General features: G+C 39.2%; 1 protein-coding gene across 3 annotated transcripts in view; it reads right to left on the reverse strand.

The window, feature by feature from the left end:
• TRPC4 (transient receptor potential cation channel subfamily C member 4) overlaps positions 1 to 12,557 on the reverse strand; it is an 89,432-nt gene that overhangs the window by 32,848 nt on the left and 44,027 nt on the right. For all 3 annotated transcript variants that reach the window (XM_031047712.2, XM_005147632.4, XM_031047713.2), the window contains one exon: positions 5,647 to 5,983. In XM_031047712.2, the coding sequence (XP_030903572.1) occupies positions 5,647 to 5,983 (337 nt within the window). The remainder of the gene's footprint in view (positions 1 to 5,646; positions 5,984 to 12,557) is intronic.

The following is a 12,557-nucleotide window of genomic DNA, read 5'->3' on the forward strand; positions in this document are numbered from 1 at the left end:
GACAGGTACCTAAATATGGAGACAGAATACAGAAATTCTGCACATTCTTGCTTTTGAACACTACTCTACGGTAACATTGTAGACAGAAATTTAGCCAGACAAAAGCATTGATCAATCCTTTCAGGTACTTTTGCATAGCATTCTAGAAATCTTTTTAAAGAAAACATCCTTGTTTACTGCTTATAAAGCTCTACTAAGCTCAATAGGTTTACATGAGGAATAAAGCATCCATGGCATAACTGAAATTATTTGTGGAATGTATTTATCAAAATTCATTTAATAAAAGAAGTAGTTTCTTGCTTTTGTAAAAATATTGTGGAAAGGGTAAGGAGCAAGGCTTATATCCTAAATATTACCATAGACAGCCTTAATTTACAAAGCAATATGTATCACATATGTACAGTACTGCAAACTAATATTCATTAAAGTGTTCTATGTCCAACCAGCTGCATGTTCTTTATATTTGCAGCCATTACTATATTCTGTGTTCCTAGAATAACATAATTAAGATATTTTTTATCAGGTAGTAAATAGTAAGAAGCACAGTTTTTAAGCATGCACAAGGCTAAGATGCACAAGAGGATACAAGACCTGCAGTCAGAATAAATGAATGTATAGCTTGCCTATGAAACACAGAAAGACCTTTATAGCACTGCTCAAAAGCTCTGAGTCCTGCACAGACCAGCTTGTCATTTTATGTGTAGCTCTAGGCAAGGCCAGGAGTGGATATTTAGGGATGCAGGAAACTTCTCCTCCCCTTCTCTCCTATTAACAGGCACATCAGGATTTCAACATCTCATTACTGAGGCTCTAAACTTCATATCTGGAAGGCCAGCTCCATTAAAGGGTTTAGACATGGAAATATTCTGTTATTCAATGTCTAAATTAAGTGCATAGTACTGAAAGTAAAATTCACCATGCATAAGATCTAAATTCCCCATAAATTGCATTTGATGATCACTTTGAGTTTCAACTGCCTAGCTGAGGTCCACAACCAATGAATACTGAGTGTTAAGACAGCCTGTACAAGAGGAACAGAAGGAACTGGAAAAAGAAATGAGTATCAAACAGTGTGTCTCAGCAGCACTTAGAAGCCTGTCTCAGGGCTTCAGTTAGATGTCTACATGAGACTGTGTTTCAGCATTCAAAACACCTTCTTTTCTTGAAACGCCTAAACTACATCACCCAAGAGTAGTGTAAATGTTTTGCACTGAAGCTTTATGGCTAAAATTCTTGCACAGGGAACAGGAAGCCTGTCTTTTTGCAGCCTGAGGGAAGACTGAACCTCTATGTCAGGAGAGTACTAGGGCAGGAATAACTGTGTGGATGAAATATTTACCACTCCTGCTAAAAATGGGAGAAAGAAAAACTAAAAATAAGACAAAAAAAGACCCAAAACAACAAAATAAACCAACAACAGGTGTCTTTAGCCTCCTTACTAAAGGCCCCTACTAGAAAGCAAAGGCATCAGAGCTGGGCTTTGCACACCCATTGCAAAGCCTAGCTCTGGTTTCCTTTTTATATGATTGTAGCATTAAATTTGAAATATTTGAATGCTAGAGAAGCAAGCACAGTGGGACTCAACTGAAAACAGGGAAAAGGAAAGGAAGGGAAGGGAAGGGAAGGGAGGGGAAAAAAATCTAATGGGGGTTATTACTGCTCTCATGCATTAATGAAATTGCTTCTTATAAATAATTGCAGCCAGACTTATCTGAGAAGTGTACATTGAAAGGACAAGAGGTAATGGTTGCATGTTTTGGCATGCAATATTGCAACTACTACCAGGCAAAAAGTTTACCAGTCACTAGACAGAGGCACAGGTTGCTGAGAGAGGCAGTGGAATATCTACCCTAGAGAAATTCAAGATTTGACTAGACAAGAACCTGAGCAATCTGATCTATCTTTGCAGTTAGCCTGCATTGAGCAATAGTTTGGATTAAATGACCTTGATTGGTCATTATTTGCATTATCCTCTTTCTGACTGAAGCTCTGTTACAGCTTTGTCTGGGATTATTTTCCTCTTCTACACTTTGTCACTACTGGTTATGTACTGTTTCATCTTGCTGGCTGTATTATCCTTTACATCTGCTCTCTGGAACATGTCAATTTATACTAACTGTTTAATTTTAAATACAACACTTTCTTGACCAAATTTAGAAGATGATGTGCAGTTTACTGGCCACCTCTATGATTACTTCATCTGGAGTGTCTTTCTATGCCATATGTTTGGATGTACATTGTGCTAAGTACTGACAAGACTGCACACTACCATACATCCCACCAGCAGTTTGCTGACCACAAATGTCTGCAGTTTGCATAGCTCCCAAACATCCACATTCTCTATAGATTCACGTACTCCAACATCATAAACCACTCTGACAGAAAGGATGTGGAATGCATTGTTAAATGTCCAGTAAGGCTGTATTCCTGCTCCAGGCAGTATTCTGAACTACATAATTACAATGAACATTTAAAGATTCCCTTAAAAGAGCAAAAAACTCATCAAAACAAAATTGACTTTACAAAAATGTTCTTTTTGCTGCAACTACCCCAAAACAACAGGGTTGGCAGGGAGCTTTTTAACCACAGCTACTAAGCACTAGGTTTGTCTGGTTGTTGGCTTTGTCCTCTAAAATTTTGTAGCATTCCTTGCTGAACCAAATGCCCACTGTGAGGACATTTAGCATGGTCACTGACAGGTTTGAAGCTAGGGATTAGGACAGAAAAACCAGTATGACAATGCTGTAGGGATCATTATGATCTCTAGATGAGCTGCACTCAAAGCACAGAGAGGGTGGAGCTGAATCTTATTTGATTTCCCCTGTGCATCACTGTTATCATGCTCAGAGGCCACTTAGACACTGGATGGGGAATTAGGTGATGGAAAATATTGCTCTTCCTGACTATTTTTTCTTTTTCCCCACAAGATGGGGTTCTTGTTTTTTCTGTCTGGTTTTCAGTGGTGATGGATTCTCCAACATAGGTCCATGTTTCTGCAGTGTGAAGCATCTGGCAAGCTAGGGAAATCTGAATCAACAGCTAATAAGAACAAAAACATAATTCTTACCAGCAGTAACTTGTTTCTTATTTGTTTAAGTGCAAGGACAGTAGATTCTGACTCTTCTGAGAGACTTTTTCACAACTGCTTTTTAATTCTGTAACATCTGCCTTCTTATACTGACTTATTGTTCCACAGGTAATCGCCACATACTGTAACACAACCTGTGTAATCAGGTAATCATGTAACAGACAAAACTAATGCAAAAGGTTCCTTAGGAAATTTTTTAAATGTAGAGTTGATAGTCTCCATGGAAATGTGGCCCAATACAGGTTTTTCCTCTGAGCTTCCTACTCTAGTGACACGTTTAATATGTGCTAATCATGCACTTTCAGCCTTCTATTACACAGTAGTAGGCAAATGCTAATTACTGTTTGATCGTTGGAGAGTTTAGGTTGTTATGGACAATCTTACAATTTCTCTAAGTTCTAAGAAATATACTTAGGGCGAAATTCATGTCGACAAGAAGCTTGGAAAGTAGAGTTCCTCTTCCTCTCTCCATTTTAAGAGAGGTAGCTATTAAAATGCAAACTACATGCAGAGCTATTTGAATTAAAAGAAAAAGAAACAAAGAATTCTATTGTTAAAATATTAATGATTTTGACATGCTGCAGCCACTCCATGATACCTTTTGCCTCGAAAAAAGAGTTTCCTTGGTCATGTTTCCAATTTCAGAGAAAAACTGTAACCCTAGAGCCATATTATTTTTTTCTCAGATATCAGCAATTTTCATCTATATCCAGAAGACTCGAATATATATCTATGTACCTCAGATTTAGGCTCCCTTGTGTAATTCAAGAGTGATACTTTTACTCTTTTTAAGTATACTGCATAACTGTACAGTTTGAAGAGATGAGATCATAGACTAAATTGTGGACTGGAAAATAACCTTAGCTTATTGATAAGGACTTAATAAAACTGTCTAGTTTGTTAAAAGGTTACTAGACCTCAGTTTGTATGCATTTGAATATGAAAATAGCAAATAGGAGATTTTGGCCAATATTCATTAATTCAAAAAAACCTTCAATGATGGGGGCAATTTAGGAACCTAGTGAATCGCCTGAGATAATGGTGGATTAATCTGTTGCTTTATTATTTGGATGAGCTAAGGCACTGCAGTGACCAGGGTCTGAAAGCTTAACCCAGAAAATGTGAAATTGGAACCACTAACCAGGAACCATTAGAGAGCAGTGTATAAAATACACTGAATACACTGGTTTAGATGCAAGAGATTTTGGAAGGCAAGTTTCTCTGAACATTACAGTTTAGATTAAGCACAAGCTATTTTACCACATGGTATCTGACTATTGATCTTTATTCATGGTCATATTTGTTTATGCAAGTAGTTCCCTTGATTTGAACTGTACTACTTGCAGAGGAAGGACTTATTCAGCACAGGCAGTACTGGTATAATCTGGCTATATGAGTCTATATTGCAAATATCAATGCTGCTTTTAGAAATGATAGTCATCTTGATAGTCATAATTCTCAGGGTTAATGGCTTCTTCAAACAAGTGCTTTGGGATACTAACTTTCTTAAACCCTTTCTTAAGTAAACAACAGTGCAGAGGTTGAGGGCAATGGGGGTTCTTCCTCTTCCCATAGCATATTTTCTGGAGAGGAGTTAATCACCAAAATTTTACAACTGGCTGTAGCTGAAACTAGCCCTTGCCCTTCTCAAATTGTGCCTTTCCTCTGGGCTCTAATTTCTTTCTTTAAAAATACAGGTTAACAATAAAACCCACTATGGCATGTCAAGGTCTATGTGCCAAATATGTTCTTATTATCCTTCAGCTTCTGGATACTGTGAAAGCTGAATAGATACTGACACCTGCTATTTTGGAAGGCTGGGCAGAAAGGCTCCTAACATCTCCTCTGGGAATGGGACAGCACAGAAAAGCCCCCTGCTCCTCCTCAGCATTGTAGTATTGATTTCTAAGTAAGTAATGTTATCACGCTAATGATTTTTATATTGGTTTCTTATTTCCTGACTGTACAAAACTGGGAAAATTTACTGGAGGGATTTAATTTTTAGTATTTAAATGTGAATCTCACCCGCTGAAGTTAGTCTGACTTGTCTGCAGGAAATGTCATTCCAAGCAGCCTGCAAGACTAATTAATTCCTTTGCAATATTACTACATATTGGCTTTTAAAATGTTAGTAGCAATATTTACCCAGAGAAGAACAACACACCTCACAGTAAAGGCTGGTAGTAAGGACTGTTTATGCTGTGTCAAAAAATAGACACTTAGAATAATCAGAAAAATTTCTGGCCTAGAGAAAATAGATATCAAAAAGAATATAAATATGTAAGTTTCAGGGCACTGCTTAATCACAGGAAGGAACTCCCAGTATCTTTTATTTTCCCTCACTGTAATATATCAGGTGGTGACACTGGATTATTGAAGTCTTCCCAAGTTGTCTACTACTTTTGCTAGGTATTGGAGGAGACGGACAATTTGCCTGTTTTGGTAGGTCAATAATTCATGACAGAATTCTCTACTGTGTCTTCCTGCCTCAGGAATACTTGGCAATACGACAGGGGTCAAAACACTTTTTACTGTATTTTCTTTAGTAATACATTTACCCAGGACCCACGGTAATATCATCCACTCGACGATGGTTGGTGGCGGTCCTTGCATGCTCAGGTCTGACCTGTCAATGTGCTGAGAGGCAAGCAACAGCAGGAACAGAAAAGTCAAGTAGGATGCAGTATGGCAGATAAATTTGATAAATGGCTTTCTGATGAACAGCCCTAATGGGCTTTTGGGAGCTATCAGGTAGCACACAGAGAAGACTGGGAAAAGGAGACCGATCACAACACATGTCAACATCTTCACAGCCCAGTGTCGCCTCCTCCATCCAGGGAACTCATCATACCAGCGGGATGCAAGCAGCTGCTGGCAGTTGGGCTGAGCAACAAACTACAAAGAAAAGAAGAAAGGAGAAAGGTCAGTTCTTTCTAACCTCTGTAAAGTTATTTCCATGCTATGTATCTTACAATAAACAACTTCTGGATAGAGATAAAAAAAAGTAAACACCGTCAGTGCAAGCCCATTCATACTGATAATACCAATAAGATATGGCTGGGTCAACCTGCCCTTCTTTCTATTTAAAATGTATAGTGCAAAGCCACCAAAACTCACTTTTCACAATAAAGATTGACTTCCCTGTCAGTTCAGTTCAAAAAGCCAACTGACTGTAAAACACATGCACCTCAAAAGCTGATTTCAAACTGAAAAACATGGTAAATATTTAATATATGTCAGATAGCTTTTCAAAGAAGCTTTAAGTATATTCCAGGGGGTTATGTCATAGTTTTATTTTATCACTAGTTCTTATTTTATCCAGTGCTTTATTTTATAAAGGGCCATACAGTAGCAGCATGCTAGACTTATAGAATAATAGAATTATAGAACAGGTAGTATGGAAAAGACCTTAAGATCATCGAGTTCCAACCCCCCTGCCATGGGCAATGACACCTCACACTACACCATATCACCCAAGGCTTCCTCCTGAACACTGCCAGGGATGGAGCATTCACAACCTCCCTGGGCAACCCATTCCAGTACCTCACCACCCTTACAGTAAAGAATTACTTCCCTATATCCAATCTAAACCTCTGCTGTTTAAGTTTTAACCCATTACCCCTTGTCCTATCACTACTGTCCCTAATGAAGAGTCCCTCTCTAGCATCCTTGTAGGCCCCCTTCAGATACTGGAAGGCTGCTATGAGGTCTCCACACAGCCTTCTATTCTCCAGGCTGAACAGCCCCAACTTTCTCAGCCTGTCTTCACAATGGAGGTGCTCCAGTCACCTGATCATTCTCGTCGCCCTCCTCTGGACTTGTTCCAACAGTTCCACGTCCTTTTTATGTTGAGGACACCAGAACTGCACACAATACTCCAAGTGGGGTCTCATGAGAGCAGAGTAGTGGGGCAGGATCACCTCCTTTGACCTGCTGGTCACACTCCTTTTGATGCAGCCCAGGATACAGTTGGCTTTCTGGGCTGCAAATGCACTCTACCAGCTCATGTTAAGTTGACGTAACTTGACATAAGAGATACAGAATAGAAGCAATATATGCATCAAAGAGAACCAGAATAGTTGCATTTTGCTAAAGAGGATTTTTCTTATGTTACTGTTGTGGGTTGACCTTAGCTAGATGCCAGGTACCATCAAAGCCATTCTGTCACTTTTCTCATCAGTTACACAGGGAAGAGAAAATATAACAAAAGTCTTATGGGTCAAAATAAGCACAGGAGAGATCACTCAGCAGTTACCATCACTGGTAAAATAGACTTGACTTGCAAAAATTAATTTAATTTATTGCCAATCAAATCTGAGTAGCATAATGAGAAACAAACCCAAATCTTGAAACAATTTCCCCTCACCACCCTTCTTCTTGGGTTCAACTTCACTTTTCTCTACCACTTTCCCACCTCCAGTGGGAATGGGGGTTATGGTCAGTTCATCACACATCTCTGCTGCTCCTTCCTCCTTGTCAGGGTCCGACTGGTGCCGGACCCTGTTTCAGTTTGTGATCCAAAGAGTGAAATTAAGATGCAAATGAGGTCAAGTACCATAATTGATTAGTTGGTTCATTACAAAAAGACAATTATCATAATAAAAAGGTAAATTATTGTAATAAAGGGGATAGTGATAGGACAGATTGGAAAAAAGGTAGAAAATGAAGCAAGGATTCAGGGTGCAGAGAGAGAGAGAGATAGTCACCACTGTGGATCCATCACTGTCCTGGGGATCTACTGTCATCATCATTGGTGGTGGGAGTCCTTCAGGGTTTGTAGTTGATATCAGAGCAGAGTGCCCCCAAAGAGTGCACTGGAGGTGGCTGTCCTCGTGGATGCATCCTTCTGGTGTCCCCTTGAAGGTACCCCATGGAATGTGTCTCATGGAATTGCCCTCATGGCAATATCTCATGGAGGGTGTCCTTCAAGATCTGCAGTAGTCATCTTTGGAGAGTGTCATCATGGAGGTGTCCTTTTGGAGTTATCCTCATGGCAATGGCTCCCTGGCAATGTGCCCTGGTGGACCAGTTTCCCTGGTCTTGCAGCCAGCTCTTCAACTGCAGGTGTATGCACACACAGAGGTGTCTGCAGCAATTCTTGGGATAATGGGCAGGAATTCCTCACACCAATCTTTCAGGCAATGGAACAAAGAGTCTTAGCTCTTTCCCATTCATCCCTCAGGCAATGGATGGTGGAGTCCCAATTCAACTCCTCACTCCCTTCTTTCAGGCAAGGGATGGAAGAGTCTTAACTCCTCCCACTCATCTCTGAGACAATGGTCTGTGAAGTTCCATTTCAATTTCTCATACCAATCCTTGAGGCAGTGGATGGAAAAGTCTTATCTCAGCCTCTCATACCAACCTTTGAGACAATAGACAGTGGAGTCTGATTTCAGATCAGTCTCCCTGGCTCCTCAGGGGAGGACTCCTCACACTTTCCCCCTACTCCAGCATGGTGTCCTTTCCACAGCAGACATTCCTCCAGGAACTTCTCCAACATGAGTCCTTCCCATGGGCTGCAGTTCTTAATGAGCTGCTCCATCATAGGCCCCTTCCATGGGTGCAGCCATAGAATCATAGGATCATAGAACAGTTAGGGTTGGTTTTCATGTGCCTTAGCATACTTTCCACAAGAAACTGCTCCAAGATTTTCCTATGCAGAGAAGTGAGGCTGTCCTTCAGGCACAGACTGCTCCAGTGTGTGTCCCTTCCATAGGTGCAGTCCTTCAGGTACGGACTGCTCCAGCATTGGTCTCCTGTGGGGTCACAGCTCCTGCCAGTAAAATCTGCTCCAGTGTGGGCTCCTCTCTCCACAGTGCCACAGGTACTGCCAGGAGCCTGCTCCAGCACAGGCTTCCTATGGGGTCATAGCCTCCTTCAGGCATGCCCCTGCTCCAGTATGGGTTTCCTATGGGGTCACAACCTCCTTCAGGCATCCCCCTAATCCAGTATTGCATCCTCCCTGGGCTGCAGGTGGGTATCTGCTCCACCATGGATCTCCATGAGCTCCAGGTGCAGAGTCTGCCTCACCATGTCTGGACCATGGCTGCAGGGGAATCTCTCCTCCAGCACCTGGAGCACCTGCTCTCCTGCTTCTTCATTGGCCTTGGGGTCTTCAGAGCTTTTGCTCTCATAATTCTTACTTCTCACTCCTCTCTCCTGCTGCAATTGCTCTTGCGTATTTTTCCCCTCTTCTTAAATATGTTATCCTAGAAGTGCTGCTACTGGCACTGATGGGCTTGGCCATGGCCAACAATTGGTCCATTTACAGCAAGTAATTTCAGATTTGAATTCTAATTAAATGCACCTAGTTTAGATTTTTATATTGTTTTGATAATACTTATAAACACAAGAGCCAAGTCCTCGTGGGTAATAATAGGTGACTTTTAAAACAGTTTCTGAAAACACTGGGATTACTACTGGTAGAAAAAGCTATTTAGTTTGGAACAAATTGAAAGATTCTACGTATGTCTGGATCTTGTCAGAAGTCTTAACCTGAGCCAAATTCAAACGCGGTGTATATTAATGAAACATCAGTGCTCTTAGCAGAGACATATTCACTTATCAGAAACTAGCACTGAGGCTGCATCAGACTGTTGAGAAAGACAAGAAAATTTACTCATAGTGTAAGCATCTTGAAAATAGTCTAAAAGAATAGTAATAGTGTTCTTTTCTATCAGTAAAAACGCATTTTTGTTTTCTTCAAGATATAAGTGTTTGGAATATTTCAGTATACAATTAAAGCAGATGTTTTCAAAGTTATGTTTTTGCCTACTTTTTAAGAGGGATCTCCCTAAAAAAAAATTCACCTCAATTTTCTTTGATAGATACAGATTAGTGCTTTGCTTAACTAGGGAAAACATACGACTCGTGGACTAATTCCTGAGTAAAATATTCCTTCCTTTTTTTTTTTCCTCGAGTGTGCCCAGTAGCTGTTTCCCCTTCTTCATATCTTCTTATTACATATCCTCTCACCTAGAAGTAATCAGTTCCTAAGCAAAACCAGAAATATTCTGTGACATTAATTTGCCAGTTCTGCATTGCCTATGCCAAAATATTTTCACTCTAGTATATTTTTTCCTTAATTGTAGACATTACATTCTGAGGTATTCAAAGTATCTTTTGTACCATCAGAATTCTGTTGTATGTTATTTGACTTTGACATTGTGTCCCTGTAATTAGCAATCAGCAAGTTTATATTTTCACATTACAATTGCTTCCAATAGATTCCAGAATTTCATAATTATATGAAGGATTTTGCTACAATGATAATTCCTCATTGCACATCTTTAGCTCCTTCAGAGAGTATGTCCATCTAAAATGTTTTGGTACTCGTTCTCTTAGCTGTCCTGCTGGGGATTGGTTCTTCCCTGAGACTGGTGAAAATCAGGAATTATTCACAGTGCCAATAAAAATAATCTGGTATAAATAATAGCAGAATCAGATTCTAGTGATATCTAAGCATATACATATCCCAGAATTTAGTTTTCACTCCTGTTTAAACCTTACCTTTAGTTTTTCTGTAATACATATCCTTCAGTCAATAGAAATGAAGATAACATGGACAATACCATCAACTATATATGCTCTTTATAGAAATAATACTTTTATAAAAATATTTTAATAAATAATATATCAGCAGAATAACTGAAGTCAGTTTTTCACTGTAGCACAGTATTACCTTTAAATATTTGTTTAATTCTATTAGGAAATATGCAAATAAATAAAAAAAAAACCCACTGTAACACAGTGCTCATATTTACACTTCAAAAACAGTCTAAAAAAAAAAAGTCTAAAAAAATCTGAGATCCAAATTGAATCCCCATTCTGAGATCAGTAGGTGGTTTAGTATGTTACATACAAAATATGTGATTTGTCATCTAGAAATGAAAGCTGACAAAGGAAAATTATTTCCTTTTTGGCTGACATGGAAGTTATGCTGTAACACGAAAAACTATCCCCAATACCATTCTCTAACAGGGGACTGTTAAAGATCTTTCTGGGGGTGGAGGCAGAAAAAGAGAATGGTTATCATAAACTTTCTTAGTAAAACTTTTCAAAATCATGGCCGGATTCTCTGTTGTGCTGGTTTTTACTGCCATTTCAGCCAAGCTGGTAAGAAACGTTAGCTCTGAGGTCTGATGTTTCGTCACACACATTTACTAATGGTTGTGCTCTAGTTCAACAAGAATTGAGCCAAATTACTTTTTATTTCTCTAGAACATTTTATTTTTGATACTTTACACATTTTCCCAGGTATATAATGAAACCTAAGCTCTTCTAGTTAAACTTCAAATTTAGATGTCAAAAATTCTCTATCTACTAGTTGTGAAAGCATGTTTGCTCAGATATAATGACAGATTCCAGTCCCAGCCTCATTAAGCAGACTCTTAAATTTGGTAGATTGTTTCTCCCTTTAGAGACATCACTGCATATTCTCTTCTGTATTCCCCCCCAAAGAATACTTTTATGGATCTCAGCACTCTCTCTGTGAGGTCTGGCTCATTAAGAAAAATAACATTTAATTGCAGTTTAAATGCTTTAATGCTACTGACTGGATCAGTACTACATTTTCCTTTCTAAAAGCTAGAGACCATGTTCTGGACTCCTTTGGGTATAGTTATACTGTCTGTTTTCTGCCCCAGGCCAGAAATCCTGCCAATTCCTGTGAATCTTCTCAGGTCCATCCTCTCTAAGTCTAGTGCCAACTGGAGCAGACTATTATTATAATCATGATTCTTACTGGGCCCAAAGCACTGGGTTAACTGTTCCTCATCTCTGCAGCTGGGTCATTAAGGGACCTACGCAGCTCATTTGGGATCAGAGCACCAGAGCACACCAGCTTGTATATTGCAAGGGCAACCTTCTTCAGATCAGCTCCCTATAGCAAAACAAATTCACAGCAAGGATGCCTTCATCATAAAATACAGTTTTTACACTGCTCTCACCAGGAACAGCATAAAATGCCATTTTTTTAAATTGTAATTATCCTATTGTTTAACTCCAAATATGAGGAGGAAGAAAACAAAATAAAAAGAAAACATAGAAGTGAAGACTGAAATGCTTCATTAAAAGGATGAACATTATTATAAAAACAGTGACATTTCAGTTTGTAATTTTAACATTTAAAATTTCCTTTTGCCACATCAACACAAGCAGAAGCTCTTTGTTTGATTCATTGCTCCTTCTCACTAAAATGAAACAGCACAGAGAAAACTATTAAATATCCATTAAAGAAGTCAAGACTTATCTATAATTGCAGTGTTTCTTTTTCATTTCTTAGAAAAGACATGGGGCAACTGAAACTAGAATGCAGCTCGTTGCAATCAGCTATGCATGAATAGCCTTGTTAGACTTCCCAGCGGTAAATAAAAGTGAATCAGTTTGGGGTTTGGGGATGAACATGTAAAATAGCTCCAAACTTCAGGACTGGGATGCTGGCATAATACTTCTCATTCCCATTCTAGGT

This window comes from Melopsittacus undulatus, chromosome 2, assembly GCF_012275295.1.
Source record: "Melopsittacus undulatus isolate bMelUnd1 chromosome 2, bMelUnd1.mat.Z, whole genome shotgun sequence".
NCBI classification, from domain to species: Eukaryota; Metazoa; Chordata; class Aves; order Psittaciformes; family Psittaculidae; genus Melopsittacus; species Melopsittacus undulatus.